The sequence below is a fragment of the Capra hircus genome, chromosome 4 (assembly GCF_001704415.2).
Source record: "Capra hircus breed San Clemente chromosome 4, ASM170441v1, whole genome shotgun sequence".
NCBI classification, from domain to species: domain Eukaryota; kingdom Metazoa; phylum Chordata; class Mammalia; order Artiodactyla; family Bovidae; genus Capra; species Capra hircus.
In genome coordinates this window covers 89,942,644-89,966,211 of record NC_030811.1, presented here as the reverse complement: position 1 = coordinate 89,966,211, position 23,568 = coordinate 89,942,644, and the positions used below count along the sequence as shown (strand labels likewise).

Sequence of the window (23,568 nt, the reverse complement as noted above, 5' to 3'; positions counted from 1 at the left end):
GGAGGATACATAGAGCACTGTATGACTGGACTCCATGAGCCTCAAATGTGTCGCTTTTTACTTAAGGATAGAAGAGCTGTGGGGTCTTGGAATGACGTGCAGGAGAGTAAGAAGAGTGACCACTGTTAGCCCTACATGCTTTTTCAGTAATAGGAATACTAAGAAAATGGAAAATCTACTTGAGAAAGCCCTCAAGGAAAATGAGACCCTAGGGGCAATGGTTCTTGGACTCCAGCTTCATATTTAAATCATGTGGGAGTGAACTTTTAAAACATACTGATGCCAGTGGAAGTTGGATCATTAGAGATGGGGTGGTATTGGCAGCTTTGAAAGCTCTCATGTGATTCTGTTATACAGCCTGGGGTTGAGAGGCTATGTCCTAGGAAAGAGCTGGGTTTGGGTTGAGACAAGCAGGTAGAGGGAGAAAGTAAGAGAGTTTGACCCAAATAAGACTAGATCACAAGAGCTGTGGGAACAGTTGTCAGGAAGTGCTGCAATGGGGCATGAGTTTGGAGGATGGCAAGGGGTGGTAACTGAAAAGGACAGGGACAGTAGGCATATGTGACCTTGAGGGTACAAATAAAATTGTTACCCAAAATTGTTTCCATCCAAAGCCATTATCTGCTGGGCAGACAAATGAAGACCTGGCCAAGTTCAAGGAGGCATTTGCACTCCACTCATTAATCTGACCTAGCAGTTTATAGACAGACAAATACATGGAATTACTACACATGGAGTTAACCAAGTCTCAGTGTCCTAAGCAAAAAAGAGGGAAGGAGAGACCTACTTTGCAGAATTCCTGTAAGAGTTAAGTGAGGCAAGGCGCAGAGCAAACGTATATGAGTAAATTTTGTAAACACTTAAAACCTTAAAAATATCACTTGTTCTGTTAACTGGGAGTCTTATCTCATCAGGAAGTTCCCTTTTATCCTTTTAAATATGCCCCGGGATCAGTTCCCAGAGGAATCTGATTGGCATTTGGTGTTAGGATTAGTCCAGTTTGGCTCAGGACGTGTGCTTCCTTCCAGCCTGCTTCTCTCTAGTAAAAGCTTCTTAAGAAGGGAGCCTCTTTCCTCCTCCTCTCTTTTTTTAAGCTCCATCTTGACTGACAGCATGTTGCACTATTTAATGAAGCAATTAGATACTGACTTGCTAGGCTGACTTTGAACTCCCTCTTTGCTCTTGGTTTCTGAACTAATATTCTTTTCTGCATACTCCTTCAAGGAATTCTGCCAAGAAGAGTAGATTAAAAAGATATATATGAATTGAGGTTTATTTTCCCCAGTGTAAACTTAGGTTAAAACTTACTGTGAAAGTGATAACCATATTGTTAACTATTAGATTTTTTTATGAAAAAAATTTCTGTGTAGTCATACAAATACCTGCCTATTTGAACATAATAATATAAAGCAAATATCCTAAACTTTGTTTTTAAAATTTAAGTCTCAAAGTATTTTACAGTATTTATGATAATCTTTAGTGTGAGTTACCTGCTTTGTTTTGCCTACTATTGGATTGGCCAAAAATTTCCTTCAGGTTTTTTGTAACATCTTATGGAAAAACTCAAATGAACCTTCTGGCCAACCCAGTAGGTTAAAGTGGCCATTAAAAAAGGGAAACTAGCTTTCATCCCCTGCACTGTGCTATGTTCACAGTAGGTGCTCAAACAGTGCAAACTATTGAATTCAGATACAAGATCTGTACGTATACCTTCTGTTACTCCTTAATGCTTCAAAAATTAATATTATCTGAAGCCTCCAGTTGTTTCAAATTGTTTGTATTAATTAGAAGGTAAGAAATAAAAGCTACTGAGCTCTTGCTAACAGGAGAATGCTTGTGTCTTTAAGGAACCTGTGTGTGGAATCAGATATCAAGGTTTGTTGTTCCTGGTACTAGGAGAGAGATTTTTATGTATTTAAAAGATAACATTGTCGAGAACAATAGGCATTTTATGCTAACTTTTCCTGTACTAGCCTTACAGTGCATCCCAACTTCACTGCAGGAATTCTTCCAGCATTCTGTTTGCTGAAGCTCTGTGGGCAACCAAGAAGTCAGACACCTACTGCCGCTGTTCCAGCCTCCCCTGGCTGCTTCAGCCAGGTCGGGCTCTTACTGCCCTCTCTTGTGGAGCCGTTTCCCTGTTGGTCCCCCAAGGGAACTAGCTCTTTACTCATCTCCCTGAGTCTCCAGATGTGTGTAGGAGGTGCTTAGTAAATGTTTGGTGATTGATGACCAAGCAAACAAATTCCATAATAAATACTGTTCTGTAGTCTTGCTTATTTTTTTTCAAATGGAGTCCATTTTGTAAAGAACTGATCCTTACCTTTAAAATAGATTTCTCCTCCTTTCTCTCTCTTTTAAAGGAGACAACTTCCCACTTTCTTTTTTGTCCTTTTTTATTGAAGCATATTTGATTTACAATATTGTGTTAGTTTAAGGTATACAGCAAAATGATTCAGTTATGTATTTGTATTTTTTCAGATGATTTTCTGTAGGTTATAAGATATTGAATATTATATCCTAGATTATACAGGAAATCCCAGTTGCTTGTCTATTTTACCCTGAACCCCTAATTTATCCCTTCCACCAGCAACTCCCTACTTTTCAATGCTCCTCCTGGTGGCTCAGATGGTAAAGAATCTACCTGCGATGCAAGAGGCCCAGGTTTGATCCCTGGATTAGGAAGATCCCCTGGAGAAGGGAATGGCTGCCCACTCCAGTATTCTTGCCTGGAGAATCCCATGGCCAGAGCGGGGCTACAGTCCATGGGGTCAAAAAGAATCAAACATGACTGAGCAGCTAACATTTTTACTTTTTTCACTGTCACACTGAAGACAATTCCCTCTCAGAGGAGAGGCTGAGTCAGGGTTGCTGGGCAACCACAGGCTGATGGAGTGCCAGTGGACCGAATACATTCCACAAAGCTACCAGAGAGAGAAGTCATTTCTCTGTAATGTTGCTCTATAGAAAAAGATGAAATGCCTAAGCAAAAGAGTGCATTTTAGTATTGCTGATGTGGGGTGATTACTCCATTGGGCAAATACATTTCTGTTGTCCTGCCATACTTCCTGGAGTCTAAATTTCACTCACCTTGTTTGGGTTGCTGTAGGTGTGTATAGAAGGTGAAGTGCCTTTCACTTGAAGCCAGATGGATGCGGTAACAAACCAGCTGTTGAATGCTGCAGTTGACAGAATTCTGAGATAAACCCTAGACTTACTGGGTTGAGTTGTATTTTGCAATGAGAGTTTTGTTTGGCTTTTGAGAGTGACAGGAGAATTCGTATGTGTTCTCTTGGCTTTGGTCTATTGTTGTTTTGTCTGTCTGCTCCTCTGGCGGTTTATTGCCTGACTCTGATTCTCAAGGTCTCCATCCCAATAACTGAAGGCCTGGATGTGCTTGCCATGTTGACGGATGATGCCACCATTGCCACCTGGAATAACGAAGGACTGCCCAGTGACAGGATGTCCACAGAGAACGCTGCTATCCTGATGCACTGTGAGCGCTGGCCCCTGATGATCGACCCCCAGCAGCAAGGGATTAAGTGGATCAAGAACAAATATGGGACTGACCTGAAAGTCACACACTTGGGCCAGAAAGGGTATGTGAAATCTAAAGGGTTGATTCTCTGTTGAGCTGCTGGAAATGGATTTCATTTTTATCAAGTCCTGGCATTTCTTAGACCTCTCTGCCACTTTGGAATGTGATAATTTGGTACAACTTGTTTCTGCCTACTCACATAAAGGATCTCTGTGGAAAAGGTGTTCACGTTGGGTGGCGTGCATCCACTTACCTGAAGAAGTTAGTTGGAAGGTTAGAACACGCACTGCATGTGAGAGGAAAGTTTTCCTATGGCCAAGAATGGAAATATGATGCATTATAATCCTTCTTTAGGATTTTGTCATACGGTAACCCAAGAATTGTCAACTGCCCCATAGGCCTAATGAGGTTTCCAGTTACATTGCTAAATATGTACTTTGCCTACAATGGCGCTTTAACACAGCTCAGTTCCCAAGGTTGAGTGCCTGAAGATAATTTTTTTAGTCAAGCTTTGCATATCACTTTTGAGAACTGAATCTGCTCTGAGATTTTCTGTCACTCGGTTGGCATGACAGTGTTTTCTGATAAGTACAGAGCTGTCTTGTATGTAGTTGGTCTTCAGTTATTGCCAAATAAGTAATTTTAGACTTACTTATACTTCATTTTACCCCTCCATCATTTTTTGACATGTAAAATGAAATAAGGAATGTCTGCAGTTGTGCAGATAAATGGCCTCCTTGCTGATCTGAATACTTAGAGGAAATTATTTTTGAAGGCAAAAGACTATTTTTGGAGAGTGGCAGTGAAATCGAATGGTAGTTCTCTACATGACTGATTCTAAACGTTTAAAAAAATGAAAATTTGATAAAACCACAAAGCATTTAATTTGAATTTTTTTTTCAAAAGAGGACCTGTTGAAATAATTTAAATTTATAATGTTTGGGTGCATGCTAAGTCACTTCAGTCGTGTCCGACTCTGCGACCCCATGGGCTGTAGCCCGCCAGTCTCCTCCATCTATGGGATTCTCCAGACAAGAATGCTGGAGTGATTTGTGTTTGGGTAGGTTCTATTTATTTTTACCATGATTACCGTCAAAAGTAATTTACACATGGACTTATTAGTTCACACTACTGAATTTCATTTTGGAATATATAACTGAAATTGATCTCAATCTAATCTTTAATTTCCATATATTTTAGTTGAAGAAAATACTACTTTATAAAACAGTTTTCTCTAAATCCCATTTAAAATGTTTACATTAAACTAAATATAATTGAGCATAAATAATTTTGAATACTTTCCCTTTGCTTATTTACATTTTTCCTTGATTCTGACTGAATTTTAAGGTTTTTGAATGACATTGAAACTGCTTTGGCCTTTGGAGATGTCATCTTAATTGAAAACCTTGAGGAAACAATAGATCCAGTCCTTGATCCATTGCTTGGTAGGAACACAATTAAAAAGGGAAAGTAAGTATTATTGAATAATAATTTTGTTATTAAAAATAATCTTAAGATGATTTTTGATGTGTGTTTTGCACTACACATGAGTTTGATCATCAGCTTCTATTTCATGGCCTCCTAATCAAATGTAATATATTGAAATATTCTTTTGTAATAATTTTATGTATTTATTTTTTATGGCTGTGCTGAGTCTTCGTCGCTGTGTGGGCTTTTCTTTAGTTGCAGTGAGCAAGGGCTGCTCTCTAGTTGGGGTACGTGGGCTTCTCATTGAGGTACCTTCTCCTTTTGTGGAGCATGAACTCTAGGGCGTGTGGGCTCAGGAGTTGCAGGTCCTGGGCTCAAGATCACAGACTCGATAGTTGTGGCACACAGGCTTACTTGCTGCACTGCATGTCTGATCCTCCTAGACCAGGGATTGAACCCGTGGCTGCAGGTGAATTCTTTACCACTGAACCACCAAGGAAGTCCTGTTGAAATATTCTTGGTGATATTTCTGAGTTTCCATTCCAAGGCTCCTACAGTCCAAGACCAAAGCAAACTTGACATGATCCAGATGTTCAAGCTATTTTTTGGTAGATTGAGATTCATGTTACCCAATTCCTGATTTATAGACCCCAATAATGCATTGTCACAAATGTGAGAATATTTGCTCCTTTATTACTTCATATTAGTGTTTTTCTACCCTCAGTACTTTGGAAAACATCTTTAATATATTTGCCTCAAATGCATATCACTTGTATCCTTATTTTTAAAATATTTTTACTTTTTATTAATTTAGTGTTAGTTTCTAATGTACAGCAAAGTGAGTTAGCTTTTATGTATACATATATCCCCTCTTTTTCTTGGATTTTCTTCCCATTTAGGTCACCACAGAGCACTGAGTAGAGTTCCCTGAGGTATACAGTAGGTTATTATCTATTTTATACATAGTATCAATAGTGTGTATATGTCAATACCAGTCTCCCAGTTTATTTCACCCCATCCCCGTTGGTATCCATGTTTGTTCTCTACATCTGTTTCTCTATTTCTGTTTTGCAAAAAAAATTATCTATACCATTTTTCTAGATTCCACATATATGCATTAATATACAGTATTTGTTTTTCTCTTTCTGACTTACTTCATTCTTTACACCAGTCTCTAGGTCCCTCCACAGCTCTGCAAATGGCACAATTTCAATCCTTTATATGGCTGAGTAATATTCCATTGTATATATGTACTACATCTTCTTTATCCATTCCTCTGTTGATGGACATTTAGATTGCTTCCATGTCCTGGCATTGTGAATAGTGCTGCAATGAACATTGAATTGTATGTGTCTTTGCAGTTATGGTTTTCTCAGGGTATATGCCCAATAATGGGATTGCTGAGGAGATGGTGATGGACAGGGAGGCCTGGCGTGCTGCAATTCATGGGGTTGCAAAGAGTTGGACACAACTGAGCTACTGAACTGAACTGAACTGAGGGTATATGCCCAATAATGGGATTGCTGAGTGATATGATAATTCTGTTTTTAGTTTTTTAAGGAACCTCCATACTATTGTCCATAGTGGCTATATCAATTTACATTCCTACCAACAGTACCAGAGGGATCCCTTTTCTCCACATCCTCTCTAGCATTATTATTTTTTTTTTGATGATGGCCATTCTGACCTGTGTGAGGAGATACTTTATTGTAGTTTTGATTTGCATTTGTCTAATGATTGGTGATGTTGAGTAACTTTTCATGTATTTGTTGACCATCTATATGTTTTCCTTAGATGTCTATTTAAGTATTCTGTCTATTTGTTGATTGGGTTGTTTGTTTTTTTATGTTGAGCTACATGAGCTTTTTGTTTATTTTGGAGATTAATCATTTGTCAGTTGTTTCATTTGCAAATATTTTCTCCCATTCTAAGGGTTATCTTTTTGTCTTGTTTTTAGTTTCCTTTGCTGTGCAGAAACTTTTAAGTTTAATTAGGTCCCATTTGTTTATTTTTGTTTTTACTTGATTTACGCCAGAAGATGGGTCAAAAAAGATACTGCTGCAATTTGTGCCAGAGAGTTTCCTTTCCTCTAAGAGTTTTAAACTATCTGGCCTTACATTCAGGTCTTTAATCCATTTTGAATTTACTTCATATTTTTAAAAACCTCTTTTAAATCCACTTTTTTTTTTTTGAAACTCAGCCTCATCCCAAGTCATAGCATCTACAAAATCATGTGTTTACTGTGCTAGTTCTCTTTTTTCCTATATGTTTAAAAAATATATATATATATAGATAAACCATTAGGACAAAAAGGAATTCACTAGTGGATCCCTAAGAACATCCCCATACCAGCAGCAGTGGTAGACTGGGCACACTCTTACTGAGACCTACATGATGTTCCAAGTGCTGCTGTTGCCCCGAACGCCATCTCTCCATCACATCCTTCCAGGGACAGTGACACCATTACCCAGCAGGCAACATGTCACTGAAATTGTGTGAAAGGTCAGATCCAGTAGTTAAGTCCCTTACTGAGCCTGGGAGGGTTCACTGGAGACTGTGGCTGTGTCCAAAGCTCTCTGTGCCTCTTCCCTCATGAAACTAACATTGCCACGGCTTAGTCCACTGAATTTCCTTCTCTTTTTTGTTGTTTTTCTTCACAGAGGTGTAATTTCAGAATTTCCCCAACACTTTTCTTCTTTGGCACCCACTCTCTGTCTGAAAGGTGTCTTGTCTCTCTTTTCATCACTGGATTATTCCTGTCGATTTAAAATAAAAATAGGTCTGCTTAAGGGTGACTAACTTCTATTTTGTAAAAAGTCTCTAACTGATTAGTATTTATGATACAATTCACCAATTAAATCCATGTAAAGTGACTGACAACTTATAATTGTTTAATAAACCAAAATTTACCCAGACATGCGTTTAGAAGAGTCTAATAAGACATTTGACAAACTGCAGCTCTGACATAAATAAAATTGTGGCCATATCTGATGTGTTAAAAATACAGTGCAAAATCTCGGATGTCACTAAAATGAAATCCTTGTTATTAAGGTTCTGACACTATTATGAAGACAAAGAATTTTTGTCAGTGAAATACATATTCTCTTAGCTTTAACTTGAACCTTTGGTGACACAATTTAGGTGTAAGAAATTCTGTCTTTCTTTCTCTATCTTTATATATATATATATATATATTTTAATGTTTATATGTGTATTTGACTGTACCCAGTCTTAGTTACAGCGCATGGAAACTCTGACCTTGTTGTAACAGGTGAGATGTGGGATCTTTTAGTTTCAGCACTCAAGATCTTTAGTTTTGGATGCGAACTCGTAGCTGCATCATGTGGGACCTAGTTCCCTGACCAGGGATCGAACTCAGGCCTCCTGCATGAGTCTTAACTGCTGATCCACCAGGAAAGTCCCTATGTATGTGTGTACATGTTGATAATCTAAAACATTCAGAGACTGATAAATTTGATTCCTGATTTTTTTCTCAGTATGGATATAGTTAACTATAAGAATCCCAGAGGATTTTTTTTTTATTTCAGAAATAAGTTATTTTACATAGAGCATCAAATTCTTTATCACAAAATATCATACCAGGGCAGTTTATTCCAAATTAATAATCTTTCCTGAATATGTGCTCTCTAAGAAAAGTTATGACCAACCTAGACTGCATATTAAAAAGCAGAGACATTGCTTTGCCAAAAAGGGTCCGTCTAGTTAAGGCTGTGGTTTTTCCAGTAGTCATGTGTGGATTTGAAAGTTGGGCTATAAAGAAAGCTGAGTGCCAAAGAATTGATGCTTTTGAACTGTGGTGTTGGAGAAGACTCTTGAGAGTCCCTTGGACTGCAAGGAGATCCAACCAGTCCATCCTAAAGGAAATCAGTCCTGAGTGTTCATTGGAAGGACTGATGTTAAAGCTGAAACTTTGGCCACGTGATGCGAAGAGCTGACTCATTTGAAAAGACCTTGATGCTGGGAAAGATTGAAGGCGGGAGGAGAAGGGGACAACAGAGGATGAAATGGTTGGATGGCATCACTGACTCAATGGACATGAGTTCGGGTGAACTTCTGGAGTTGGTGATGGACAGGGAGGCCTGGTGTGCTGCAGTCCACGGGGTTACAAAGAGTCGGACATGACTGAGTGACTGATCTGAACTGATTAGGCTTTATAGAATTGATCATGTCATTGTAGCTGTTTTTAAAAGTTGAAGAAAATTTTTAATGATCTGTAAGAATATAATAGAGTTTATTGCATGCAGTTGTTACTGTAACAATTCTAAGTCCTAAACTCTTTCATAAAAGTAGCAACAACTACTTTTATGAAGGTAATTTTAGTTGTGTACCTCCAGTTTTCTTTAGATGTTTTTAAAGTTTTGTTATTCAGAGAATCTGAGTCCTTGCAGATTCTATCAGTCACTGAATAAGGCTTCTCTGAGAACTGCCAGAGGCAGGCCCTGTACTAGTGGCCAGTGATTCAGAACAGAAGGTACAGACCCTGCCCTTAAGGAAGCTACATGTCCTGAAGGGGAAGTCAGACCTCTACACAGCACAAGTAATACATGCCGTGAGTGTGGTGATGGAAGTATACATGATAGAGAATCATCTGCTCCGTGGTGGAGACTTGGAAAGACTTTGTATTAAATTGACATTTGGTGTGAATCTTAATAGGTCATTGGGCATTTGTCAGACAAATGGGAGAAGAGAATTCTGGAATAAGAGGACTAATACCAAGTAGTAAAACATACTAATTGGCCCAACAGCTTCGGGGAACTGAGATTAAGATTCACATATGTGGAGAGTCCCATTTTGGGGAAAAAGGTGTTTGGACTGAGAAAGGTGGGACTGGATTGTCAGGCCCCAGGATGTGGGTATCCTTGGGTACCCACAGATGACCCACAGGTTGGCCTTTCCCTGGTTACAATGCTTCTTCCCCAAATACATTGAAGGGGCGCATTCCAATCCATAATGTTAGTTGACAACATCCATGGTTTTTAACCAAGGGACCTTGTCTTCGTGGAGTAACACATCTGGAGTTTCAATATTTTCACTTGCGAATCATGAGCAGAAGTCCGTGGGAAAGCTAGTGAAGACTCTTAGCATGCTAAGAATAATACAGTCAGATTTATGTTTTTTGAAAGGGCACGTTAGCAGTATGGAGTATTGATTAAAGGCACATGGACCGAGAGCCAGGGACCATCCAATTAGCAAACAATTGCAATAGTCCAGTTGAGACCTAGTATGAGCCTAAACTAAGCCAGCGACAGTAGAGCTGGAAGTTCAGATCAGTCGCTCAGTCGTGTCTGACTCTTTGCAATCCCATGGACTGCAGCACACCAGGCCTTCCTGTCCATCACCAACTCCCGGAGTTTACCCAAACTCCTGTCCATTGAGTTGGTTATGCTATCCAACCATCTCATCCTCTGTTGTCCCCTTCTCCTCCTATCTTCAATCTTTTCAAATGAGTTAGCTCTTTGCATCAGGTGGCCAAAGTATTGGAGTTTCAGCTTTAACATCAGTCCTTCCAATGAATACTCAGGACTAATTTCCTTTAGGATGGACTGGTTGGATCTCCTTGCAGTCCAGGGGACTCTCAAGAGTCTTCTCCAACACCACAGTTCAAAAGCATCAATTCTTTGGCCCTCAGCTTTCTTTATGGCCCAACTCTCACATCCATACATATTTACTGGAAAAACAATAGCCTTGACTAGATGGACCTCTGTTGGCAAAGCAATGTCTCTGCTTTTTAATATGCTGTCTAGGTTGGTCATAACTTTCCTTCCAAGGAGTGTCTTTTAATTTCATGGATGCAGTCAACATCAGCAGTGATTTTGGAGGCCAGAAAATAAAGTCAGCCACTGTTTCCACTGTTTTCCATCTATTTGCCATGAAGTGCTGGGACCAGAGGCCCTGATCTTAGTTTTCTGCATGTTGAGTTTTAAGCCAACTTTTTCACTCTCCTCTTTCACTTTCATCAAGAGGCTCTTTAGTTCTTCTTCACTTTCTGCCATAAGGGTGGTGGCATCTGCATGGTTATTGATCTTTCTCCCGGCAATCTTCATTACTGCTTGTTCTTCATCCAGCCCAGCGTTTTCTCATGATGTACTCTGCATATAAGTAAAATAAGCAGGATGACAATTTACAGCTTTGACGTACTCCTTTTCCTATTTGGAACCAGTCTGTTGTCCCATATCCAGTTCTAACTGTTGCTTCCTGACCTGCATACAGGTTTCTCAAGAGGCAGGTCAGGTGGTCTGGTATTCCCATCTCTTTTAGAATTTTCCACAGTGTGTTGTGATCCACACAGTCAAAGACTTTGGATGTTTTTCTGGAATTCTCTTGATTTTTTGATAATCCAGTGGATGTTGGCAATTTGAGCTCTGGTTCCTCTGCCTTTTCTGAAACCAGCCTGAACATCTGGAAGTTCACAGTTGATGTATTGTTGAGCCTGGCTTGGAGAATTTTGAGCATTAGTTTACTAGCATATCAGATGAGTGCAACTGTGCAGTAGTTTGAGCATTCTTTGGCATTGCCTTTCTTTGGGATGGAATGAAAACTGACCTTTTCCAGTCCTGTGGCCACTGCTGAGTTTTCCTAATGTGCTGGCATATTGAGTATAGGAGTTTCATAGCATCATCTTTTAGAATTTGAAATAGCTCAACTGGAATTACATCACCTCCAATAGCTTTGCTCGTAGTGATGCTTCCTAAGGCACTTGACTTTACATTCCAGGATGTCTGGCTCTAGGTGAATGATCACACCATCCTGATTATCTGGGTCATGAAGATCTTTTTTGTGCAGCCCCTTCCTTTGAGGAACTATTCCAACCAACACCTCTTTTTTTGAATGGGAAAATGTTGTTCAGTTGCAAACTCATGTCTGACTCTTTGCAACCCCATGGATTGCAGCATGCCGGGCTACCCTGTCCTTCACTGTTTCCCAGAATTTTCTCAAATTATGTCCATTGGTGATAACTATTTAAACATGTCATCCTCTGCCATGCTTTTCTCCTTCTGCCTACAATCTTTTCCCAGCATCAGGGCCTTTTTCAGTGAGTCAGCTTTTCACATCAGGTGGCCAAAGTATTAAAGCTTGAGTTTCAGCATCAGTCCTTCCAATGAATATTCAGGGTTGATTTCCTTTAGGATTGACTGGTTTGATTTCCTTGCAGTCCAAGGGACTCTCGGGAGTCTTCTCTAGTACCACAATTCAAAAGCATCAATTCTTCAGTGTTCAGCCTTCTTTATGGTCCAACTCTCACATCCATGCATGACTACTGGAAAAACCATAGCTTTAATTCTAAGACCTTTGTTGGCCAAAGTGGTGTTTCTTCTATTTAGTACACTGTCTAGGTTTGTCAGAGCTTTCTTTCCAAGGAGCAAGCATCTTTTAATTTCATGGCTGCAGTCACTATCGGCAGTGATTTTGGAGCCCAAGAAAATAAAGTTTGTCACTGCTTCTACTTTTTGCTCCCTTTGCCATAAAGGGATAGGACCAGATGCCATGATCTTAGTTTTTTGAATGTTGAGTTATAAGCCAGCTTTCTCACTCTCCTCTTTCACCATCAAGAGGCTCTTTAGTTCCTCTTCACTTTCTGCTGTTAGTGTGGTGTCATCCACATATTTGAAGTTGTTATTTCTCCTGGCAGTCTTGATTCCAGCTTGTGATCCATCCAGTCCAGCATCTTGAATGATGTACTCTGCACATAAGTTATATAAGCAGGGTGACACTATACAGCCTTGACGTACTTCTTTCCCAATTTGGAACCAGTCTGTAGGTCCATGTAAGATTCTAACTGTTGTTTCTTGGCCTGCATACAGGTTTCTCAGGAGGCAGATAAGGTGGTATGGTATTCACATTTCTTTAAGAATTTTCCACAGTTTGTTGTGATCCACAGAGTCAAAAGCTTTAAAGTAGTTGGTGAAGAAGTGGTTATTTTTCTTGAATTCCCTTGCTTCATCTTTGGTCCAGTGAATGTAGGCAATTTGGTCTCTGGTTCCTCTGCCTATTCAGGTTGTACATCTGGGAGTTCTCAGTTCACATACTGCTGAAACTTAGCTTGAAGTATTTTGAGCATAACCTTCAGTTCAGTTCAGTTCAGTCACTCAGTCGTGTCTGACTCTTTGTGACCCCATGAATTGCAGCATGCCAGGCCTCCCTGTCCATCACCAACTCGTGGAGTTCACCCAAACTCAAGTCCATCGAGTTGGTGATGCCATCCAGCCATCTCATCCTCTGTCGTCCCCTTCTCCTCCTGCCCTTACTAGCATGCAGAATGAATGCAATTGTCTGGTAGTTTGAACATTCTTTGGTATGGCCTTCTTTGGGATCAGAATGAAAACTGTCCTTTTCCAGTCCTGTGGCCAATGCTAAGTTTTTAAAATTTGCTGGCATATTGAGTGCAACACTTTAACAGCAGCATCTTTTAGGATTTGAAGTAGCTCAACTGGAGTTCCATCACCTCCACTAGCTTTGTTCGTAGTGATGCTTCTTAAGACCCGTTTGACTTCGCGTTTAAGGATGTCTGGCTCTAGGTGAGTGATCACACCATCGTGCCTATCTGGGTCATTAAGATCTTTTTTTGTATAGTTTTTTTGTGAATTCTTGTCATCTCTTCTTAATCTCTTCTGCTTCTGTTAGGTCCATACCATTTCTGTCCTTTATTGTGCCCATATTTGCATGAAATGTTCCCTTGACATCTCTAATTTTTTAAAAGAGATTTCTAGTCTTTCCCATCCTACTGTTTTCCTCTACTTCTTTGCATTGTTCATTTAAAAGGGCCTTTTTCTCTCTCCTTGCTATTTTCTGGAACTCTGCATTCAGTTAGGTGTATCTTTCCCTGTCTGCCTTGCTTTTCACCTCTTTCCTCAGCTATTTGTAAAGCCTTCTCAGACAACCAGTTGCCTTCTTGCATTCCTTTTTCTTTGAGATAGTTTTGGTCACCGCCTCCTATACAATGTTACGAACAATTTCTGTTTCTCTTTCCAATTACCTGTTGGGTACAAATATGTTTCCCCTTGTTTTGTAAAGAGGAAATAGCACTGAAAGCAAGCAAAAGAGACAACCCCCAGGGATTGCAAAGTTGGTGTAGTCACCGAAAATGGCTTTACTGCTTCATCTTCTTCAAGTGCAGGTGGATTAACCTTTCATATTCCTGAGAGAAAGCCACATTCCTCAGAAAGTTTTTGATTACTTATAGTGTTTTTGTTTATTTTAGTTCTGTTTGCTTTGGGGCCCTTTTAAAAAAACCAATTATTAGTCTATTCTTTGTAATAATGAATGTCTGAAAAGATACTTGTGATAGATACAGCATAGTCCAAAAGTTGAAGTTCATTAATAATTGGAATGTTGTGCAGTATGAAGTAATGAATACTAATTACTCCTTTCTTGTGTGACAACTCCCTGTGGACCAATCAATCAGCCCAGACTTTAATTTGGCTCTAGTAATGGTTTCATCAATAGCACATTAAATCTGTGTTTGAGAAGATATACAGTTGAACCTGACCCACATAGCAGATAACACTATCATAAAATGGCCACAGGCTGACAACAGCTTGGTAATTACAAATAATTAAATCCACCAAACTCCAGACAATCCTAATTTTAAGTAAAATATATTGTATGGTATCAATCGACAGAAAACATATCTGGGAAGATTTATCAACACATACTTTTTCCAAAGCAAATTTACTCACTTACATATTAGAAAAGTTGCTGATCTGTGAAGCATCTTCATAAAATTATATCTCTTTAATCTTTTGAATCTTCACAAATATTATTGAAGTGATTTTTGAACTTTAATCTTAGCTAGAGAAACCTTACTGCAAGATGTATTTCAGCTTGCTTCTGAGCATATAAATGTTTTTTAGAGTTTATACTTTATTCTATATATAATTTCATGTCATTATTCTTTTAGTAATAGTCTTCAAGTAGCATTCCCTAGAAAGAAGCTTAAAACTAATATAAATATTAGCTCTATAATAGAAATTTCCATTTGTATAGACATAATAAAATGAAAGAGTATTTTACAAATAGTATTTGTTTTATGTTTCCTGAAAGTTGTGCTAAAATCAATAAAAAATATTTTAGTTCTCAAGTTCCAGTTTAACTGTTATGATGTTGCTGCTCTTGGAGTTGGTGCCATACTATTGTTCTCTAGTTGAGTATAGATGCATTTGAATGAAGTCTTGAGTGAAATTTAAAATAGAACCATCTTAAATTAAACCCCGCACTGTATTAGAATGTGCTCTATTGAGCCAGAAACATAGCTTTTTAGTAAGCTGTGGAGTTATGAAGTTCTCTAATTATGTTCCCTGTGGGTAAGAATATTTCTGTTTTCCAGTAATTCATGTCTTCATATGGTAGACGGAGAAGGCAATGGCACCCCACTCCAGTACTCTTGCTTGGAAAATTCCATGGACGGAGGAGCCTGGTGGGCTACAGTCCATGGAATTACAAACAGTTGGACATGACTGAGCGACTAACACACACACACACACACACATATTCAGGACCTACAGATAGTGCATCTTCTCAGTTATCTTGCTGACATTGTTTGACTGTATATGAACATAGATACCAAATAGGGCTACAGATTAAGGACCTTTAGATTCTTTTCTTCAAAAAAGTAGTTTTGTTAAAAAAAAAAGAACAAATATGAATGGAACTAGAATTTCTTCATTATTCATGCCACATAATAATGTTTAAATAAGGACACATTGAAATGTGTATAAATATATATAACATCTATGCTTTATATACATATGGAACACATGTGTGTGTGTGTATCTTAAAGGGGAAATAACCTACTATGATTTTTTTAGCTATGTTTTCTATTCAGTGGTGTCTGGATTCTTGTGACTTTAATTTTTTTTTTTTTTTAATTCTAGTCGAAGTTTGCTTTTCTCTTAGAAGGACATGTTGGTTACATTAACTGCGTGAAGCAATGAAACAATTAACTCATTTCTATTCAGGACTTCCTTTCCTTCTTTTTCTTAAACGTCTGGCCAGCTGTGCAGCTTTCAGCCTAACCCTTTCTTCAGGAGCCAGGTTTGACCACCTCGCTCCAGCCTTCCTGCCGAGGTTGCTAAGTAACCCCTCTCAGCTGCCCTCGCTGCACCTGACCTTCGGCTGTGCGCGCAGCCAGGCCTATTGGAGCTCACAAGTCTAATCTAGAAGCTTTTCATTTGAAACAGCAGGACATGCAGTAAGGCTTTTAGATGTCCATTGAGAAGGTTTTCTGCTTCTCCTGAGTGTGTTTTTCCTCCCCCTCCCCAAGCTCGTGGAACTATTTTATTTACTTATGTCAAAACCCACTGCTATCTCTTTACTTTGATACATCAGCTTCACTGAGGCCTGGAGAATGAACTTATTCCTGTTTAGAGAGTGTATTAGTTCTCTGAATCATCCATCCTAGAGGAACAACCTTCAGTATAATAACATAGTGTCTTTAGAAATTTCTCGCCAGCATTGTGAAAAAGGTTTTGCAATTAAAAAAAAAAAAAAACAGTATTTTACTGGAGCCATTCCTAGTAAAGACTTGGATCTGCCTTCAGAAGCAAGTCCTTGTTCTAAATTGAATATTGTTACTTTTTCATGTTTGGTTTTACATGGCAATAAAAAAAAATAATAGTGGTGTTTGTTCATGTACTCAGAATATCTGATCACTAGAAAAATTCATGTAAGTTTTTATGATCCAAGACTGATGGCATTTTCAACAGTAGCTACACTAAATCTTGAGACCAGTGCCAACAGAAGTAAAAGACATTTCTTTAGTTTCTAGACATATTTCTCAGAAATAAGAAATTCACATTGTAGTCTCAGACTTCAGACTCTCATCTTGGCTATTTTGAGATGACACTGCCTGAATCTGTATGAGAACAACTCATACAGATTCTGGCTCTCAGGTAAATGTGGGAATTGAGAGAAATATTCCCCAAAGTCCATCACAGAAATGCTGTGAACATTAGCCAAGAAATTACTTTCAAGTATTTTAAATGTAATTGTATATCCATCCTCCACAACAGTAATGACCTTCCATGATGTGAAGAATTTAAATCTTTTCATCCCCATGATAACTTTTGGCTAAGTTATGAGTAATCTTGGAGAGAATTTTGATATTCCTGAGTACTGGATTTAAAAAAAAAAAAACTTTTTATATTATATTGAAGTATAGCTGATTAACAATATTGTGATAGTTTGTGATAGACTGCAAAAGGACCTCGCCAAACATATACATGTATCCATTTTCCCCCAAACTCCCCTCCCATCCAGGTAGCCACATAACATTGAGCAGAGTTCCATGTGCTATACAGTAGGTCCATGTTGGAGAAGCCCCAGCAAGATTGTAGGAGGGGAAAAATCACGTTTAGAATCAAATCCCATACCCACCAGAAAAGCTCAGAGGGCTCAAACAAACCTTGTGCGCACCAGGACCCAGAGGCCCCACAGAGACTGAGACAGAACTGTGTCTGAGCATCTCCTGAGGAGGTACGAGTCAGCAGTGGACTGCTGCAGGAGCAGGGGCTCTGAGTGCAGCAGACCTGGGTATGGCAAAAGCCCTCTTAGAGGAGGTCACCATTACCCCACCATAGAGCTGCCAGAACTTACACAGGACAGGGAAACAAATTCATAGCAGGCAAAACAGAACCTTGTGTGCACTAGGACCCAGAAGAAAGGAGCAATGACCCCACAAAAGACTGACCCAGACTTGCCCGAAAGTGTCCAGGAGTCCCCGGCAGTGGCCTGCTGCAGGGCTGGGAGCACTGCGTGTAGCAGTGCATGCAGGGGACCTTTCGAAGGAAGTTGCCGTTATCTTCATTACCTCCACCATAGTTTGTCCCTACGTAAATAACAGGGAGGGAACACAGTTCCACCCAGCAACAGAAAATTGGATTAAAGATTTACTGAATGTGGCCCTGCCCATGAGAACAAGACCCAGTTTCCCCCTCAGTCAGTCTCTCCCATCAGGAAGCTTCTGTAAGCCTCTTACCCTTCTCCTTCAGAGGGCAGACAGAATGAAAACCACAATCAAAGGAAACTAACCAATCTGATCACATGGACCACAGCCTTGTCCAACTCCAGGAAGTTATGAGCCATGCCATGTAGGGCCACCCAAAACGGATGGCTCATGGTGGAGAGTTCTGACAAAATGTGGTCCACTGGAGAAGGGAATGGCAAACCACTTCAGTATTTCTTTTTTTTTTTTTCTTTTTTACTTTATTTTACTTTGCAATACTGTATTGCTTTGGCCATACATCAACATGAATCTGCCACGGGTGTACACGTGTTCCCAATCCTGAACCTCCCTCCCACCTCCCTACTGGGTCATCCCAGTGCACCAGCCCCAAGCATCCTGTATCCTGCATCAAACTTAGACTGGCGATTTGTTTCTTATATGATATTATACATGTTTCAATGCCATTCTCCCAAATCATCCCACCCTCTCCCTCTCCCACAGAGTTGAAAAGACTGTTGTATACATCTGTGTCTCTTTTGCTGTCTCGCATACAGGGTTATCGTTACCATCTTTCTAAATTCCATATATATGTGTTAGTATACTGTATTGGTGTTTTTCTTTCTGGCTTACTTCACTCTGTATAATCGGCTCCAGTTTCATCCACCTCATTAGAACTGATTGAAATGTATTCTTTTTAATGGCTGAGTAATACTCCATTGTGTATATGTACCACAGCTCTCTTATTCATTCATCTGCTGATGGACATCTAGGTTGTTTCCATGTCCTGCTATTATAAACAGTGCTGCGATGAACATTGGGGTATATGTGCCTCTTTCAATTCTGGTTTCCTCGGTGTGTATGCCCAGTAGTGGGATTGCTGGGTCATAAGGCTGTTCTATTTCCAGTTTCTTAAGGAATCTCCACACTGTTCTCCATAGTGGCTGTACTAGTTTGCATTCCCACCAACAGTGCAAGAGGGTTCCCTTTCCTCCACACCCTCTCCAGCATTTATTGCTTGTAGACTTTTGGATCGCAGCCATTCTGACTGGTGTGAAATGGTACCTCATTGTGGTCTTGATTTGCATTTCTCTGATAATGAGTCATGTTGAGCATCTTTTCATGTGTTTGTTAGCCATCCGTATGTCGTCTTTGGAGAAATGTCTATTTAGTTCTTTGGCCCAATTTTTGATTGGGTCGTTTATTTTTCTGGAATTGAGCTGCAGGAGTTGCTTGTATATTTTTGAGATTAGTTGTTTGTCAGTTGCTTCATTTGCTATTATTTTCTCCCATTCAGAAGGCTGTCTTTTCACCTTGCTTATAGTTTCCTTTGTTGTGCAGAAGCTTTTAATTTTAATTAGATCCCATTTGTTTATTTTTGCTTTTATTTCCAGAATTCTGGGAGGTGGATCATAGAGGATCCTGCTGTGATGTATGTCAGAGAGTGTTTTGCCTATGTTCTCCTCTAGGAGTTTTATAGTTTCTGGTCTTACCTTTAGATCTTTAATCCATTTTGCGTTTATTTTTGTGTATGGTGTTAGAAAGTGTTCTAGTTTCATTCTTTTACAAGTGGTTGACCAGTTTTCCCAGCACCACTTGTTAAAGAGATTGTCTTTAATCCATTGTATATTCTTGCCTCCTTTGTGGAAGATAAGGTGTCCATAGGTGTGTGGATTGATCTCTGGGCTTTCTATTTTGTTCCTTTGATCTATACTTCTGTCTTTGTGCCAGTACCATACTGTCTTGATGACTGTGGCTTTATAGTAGAGCCTGAAGTCAGGCAGGTTGATTCCTCCAGTTCCATTCTTCTTTCTCAAGATTGCTTTGGCCATTTAAGGTTTTTTGTATTTCCATACAAATTGTGAAATTATTTGTTCTAGCTCTTGTGAAAAATACCACTGGTAGCTTGATAGGGATGGCACTGAATCTGTAGATTGCTCTGGGTGGTATACTCTTCTTCACTATATTGATTCTTCCAATCCATGAACATGGCTTATTTCTCCATCTATTAGTGTCCTCTTTGATTTCTTTCATCAGTGTTTTGCAGTTTTCTATATATAAGTCTTTAGTTTCTTTAGGTAGGTATATTCCTAAGTATTTTATTCTTTTCATTGCAATGGTGAATGGAATTGTTTCCTTAATTTCTTTTTCTACTTTCTCATTATTCGTGTATAGGAATGCAAGGTATTTCTGTGTGTTGATTTTATATCCTGCAACTTTACTATATTCATTGATTAGCTCTAGTAATTTTCTGGTGGAGTCTTTAGGGTTTTCTATGTAGAGTATCATGTCATCTGCAAACAGTGAGAGTTTTACTTCTTCTTTTCCAATTCGGATTCCTTTTATTTCTTTTTCTGCTCTGATTGCTGTAGCCAAAACTTCCAGAACTATGTTGAATAGTAGCGGTGAAAGTGGGCACCCTTGTCTTGTTCCTGACTTTAGGGGAAATGCTTTCAATTTTTCACCATTGAGGATAATGTTTGCTGTGGGTTTGTCATATATTGCTTTTATTATGTTGAGGTATGTTCCTTCTATTCCTGCTTTCTGGAGAGTTTTTATCATAAATGGATGTTGAATTTTGTCAAAGGCCTTCTCTGCATCTATTGATATAATCATATGGCTTTTATTTTTAATTTGTTAATGTGGTGAATTACATTGATTGATTTGCAGATATTGAAGAATCCTTGCATCCCTGGGATAAAGCCCACTTGGTCATGGTGTATGATCTTTTTAATGTGTTGTTGGATTCTGATTGATAGAATTTTGTTAAGAGTTTTTGCATCTATGTTCATCTGTGATATTGGCCTGTAGTTTTCTTTTTTGTGTAGCATCTTTGTCAGGTTTTGGTATTAGGGTGATGGTGGCATCATAGAATGAGTTTGGAAGTTTACCTTCCTCTGCAATTTTCTGGAAGCGTTTCAGTAGGATAGGTGTTAGCTCTTCTTGAAATTTTTGGTAGAATTCAGCTGTAAAGCCGTCTGGACCTGGGCTTTGGTTTGCTGGAAGAGTTCTGATTACAGTTTCAATTTCTGTGCTTGTGATGGGTCTGTTAAGATTTTCTATTTCTTCCTGGTTCAGTTTTGGAAAGTTGTACTTTTCTAAGAATTTGTCCATTTCTTCCATGTTGTCCATTTTATTGGCATATAATTGCTGATAGTAGTCTCTTATGATCCTTTGTATTTCTGTGTTGTCTGTTGTGATCTCTCCATTTTCATTTCTAATTTTATTGATTTGATTTTTCTCCCTTTGTTTCTTGATGAGTCTGGCTAATGGTTTGTCAATTTTATTTATCCTTTTAAAGAACCAGCTTTTGGCTTTGTTGATTTTTGCTATGGTCTCTTTTGTTTCTTTTGCATTTATTTCTGCCCTAATATGGGCTCCAAAATCACTGCAGATGGTGACTGCAGCCATGAAATTAAAAGACGCTTACTCCTTGGAAGAAAAGTTATGACCAACCTAGATAGCATATTCAAAAGCAGAGATATTACTTTGCTGACTAAGGTCCATCTAGTCAAGGCTATGGTTTTTCCTGTGGTCATGTATGGATGTGAGAGTTGGACTGTGAAGAAGGCTGAGCGCCGAAGAATTGATGCTTTTAAACTCTGGTGTTGGAGAAGACACTTGAGAATCCTTTGGACTGCAAGGAGATCCAACCAGTCCATTCTGAAGGAGATCAGCCCTGGGGTTTCTTTGGAAGGAATGATGCTAAAGCTGAAACTCCCGTACTTTGGCCACCTCATGTGAAGAGTTGACTCATTGGAAAAGACTCTGAAAAGTAATAGTAGGTTATAAAAATGAAAATTAAAGGAGTAATAGAGGACTTAAAAATTTTAAAAAGTTAAAAAAAAAAGAAGAAAAAAAAAGAATGATTGTAAAAATAGTAAAGATACATCTAGGACTTTCTCTGGTGGTGTTATGGGCAGTGTGGGGTCAGTTCATTTTCGGATAGTTCCTTGGTCTGGCTTATATTTCTCAAGATCTATAGGCCCCTTCCTATGTAGTCAGTACTAATGACAGGGTTTTAATCTATTGCACCTGTCACTTCCAAGGCGGTTCCCTCTGTTTTAGCTTCTTCTGTTTGCTGGTCTCTTCAGTGTCTGATTTCTGCCCTGACACAAGGAGGGCGGTGGTGGACACTTTTTTTAGGCTCACTTGTTCAGTGCCGCTGTGGGGAGGGAGGGACGCTGCAAACAAATAACACTGGCGTGTGCTCGCAGTGTCTCAGCCATGCTGGGCCTGCCCCCGCTCAGGGCGCACACAGCTCAGGCTCTAGGTTGCTCCACCAGGAACCATCTGAGGCCGGCCCTGGGCTGCAAGCATCTCCCCGGTCTAAGCCGCTCAGGCTCAGGCACTCAGGTAGTCCTCAGAGGCGCAGCCTCGGTTGGGCCTGCGTTTTGTGCCCTCCCAGGTCCGAGCAGCTCAGTGTTTGGCGAGCGCGGTCGCTGCGACTTATCGCCTCTCCCGTCCCTGCTGCTCGGTTTTCTGGGTGTATAACTGGCGCCCCTTCTCAGGCGGATGGTGACTGTCAGGACCCCAAGAAGGCTTAGTTAGCAAAGAAGCCTGCTTGCCGTTTGGGAGGTAATGTCTCTCTGGGGCTGCGATTGCCCCCTTCCAGCCCTTTGGGCTCTGGCTGCCTGTCACCGGAGGGGGATGGTCTGCAGCCGGCTCATTGTGTTCTGTCTTTCCTTCTGTGCGCGGTCCTGGCGGTGTCTTACGTTAGAGCTTTTCACGTGGTGGCTATCCCACAGTCTGGTTTGCTAGCCCAAGTTAGTTCACTCAGATTGCCCTCGGGGCACTCAGGCCCGTGCCTCCCTGCCCAGCCCCCGCTCGCTAGTGGCCGATGCAGGCGTCTGCGCTGCTTCTCCACTGGGGGAGTTACCGTTGGGCTTGTAATCTGTGGGTTTTATTTATTTATTTTTCCTCCTCCTTATGTTGCCCTGTGTGCTTCCAAGGCTCACCATGGCAGTGAGAGTGTTTCCTGGTGTTTGGAAACTTCTCTCTTTTTAAGACTCCCTTCCGTGGACGGAGCTCCCTCCCTACCTCTTTTGTCTTTTTTTGTCTTTTATATTTTTTCCTACCTCTTTTCAAAGACAATGGGCTGCTTTTCTGGGTGCCTGATGTCCTCTGCCGGCATTCAGAAGTTGTTTTGTGGAATTTACTCAGTGTTTAAATGTTCTTTTGATGAATTTGTGGGGGAGAGAGTGGTCCCCCGTCCTATTCCTCTGCCATCTTATTAACCCTCCCACTTCAGTATTCTTGCCTTGAGAACTCCATGAACAGTATGAAAAGGCAAAAAGATAGGACACTGAAAGATGAACTCCCCAGGTCGCTAGGTGCCCAATATGCTACTGGAGAGCAATGAAGAAATAACTCCAGAAAAAATGAAGGGATGGAGCCAAAGCAAAAGCAACACCCAGTTCAAGATGTGACTGGTGATGGAAGTAAAGTCCAATTCTATAAAGAGCAATATTGCATAGGAACCTGGAATGTTGGGTCCATGAATCAAGGCAAATTGGAAGTGGTCAAACAGGAGTTTGACAAGAGTGAACGTTGACATTTTAGGAATCAGTGAACTAAAATGGACTGGAATGGGTGAATTGAACTCAGATGACCATTATATCTACTACTGTGGGCAAAAATCCCT

General features: G+C 39.9%; 1 protein-coding gene across 1 annotated transcript in view; it reads left to right on the top strand.

The window, feature by feature from the left end:
* Nucleotides 1-23,568, top strand: part of DNAH11 (dynein axonemal heavy chain 11) — a 354,965-nt gene that overhangs the window by 263,853 nt on the left and 67,544 nt on the right. Inside the window, exons 64-65 of the mRNA XM_018047336.1 lie at nt 3,364-3,599; nt 4,886-5,008. Coding sequence (XP_017902825.1) covers nt 3,364-3,599; nt 4,886-5,008 — 359 coding nt within the window. The remainder of the gene's footprint in view (nt 1-3,363; nt 3,600-4,885; nt 5,009-23,568) is intronic.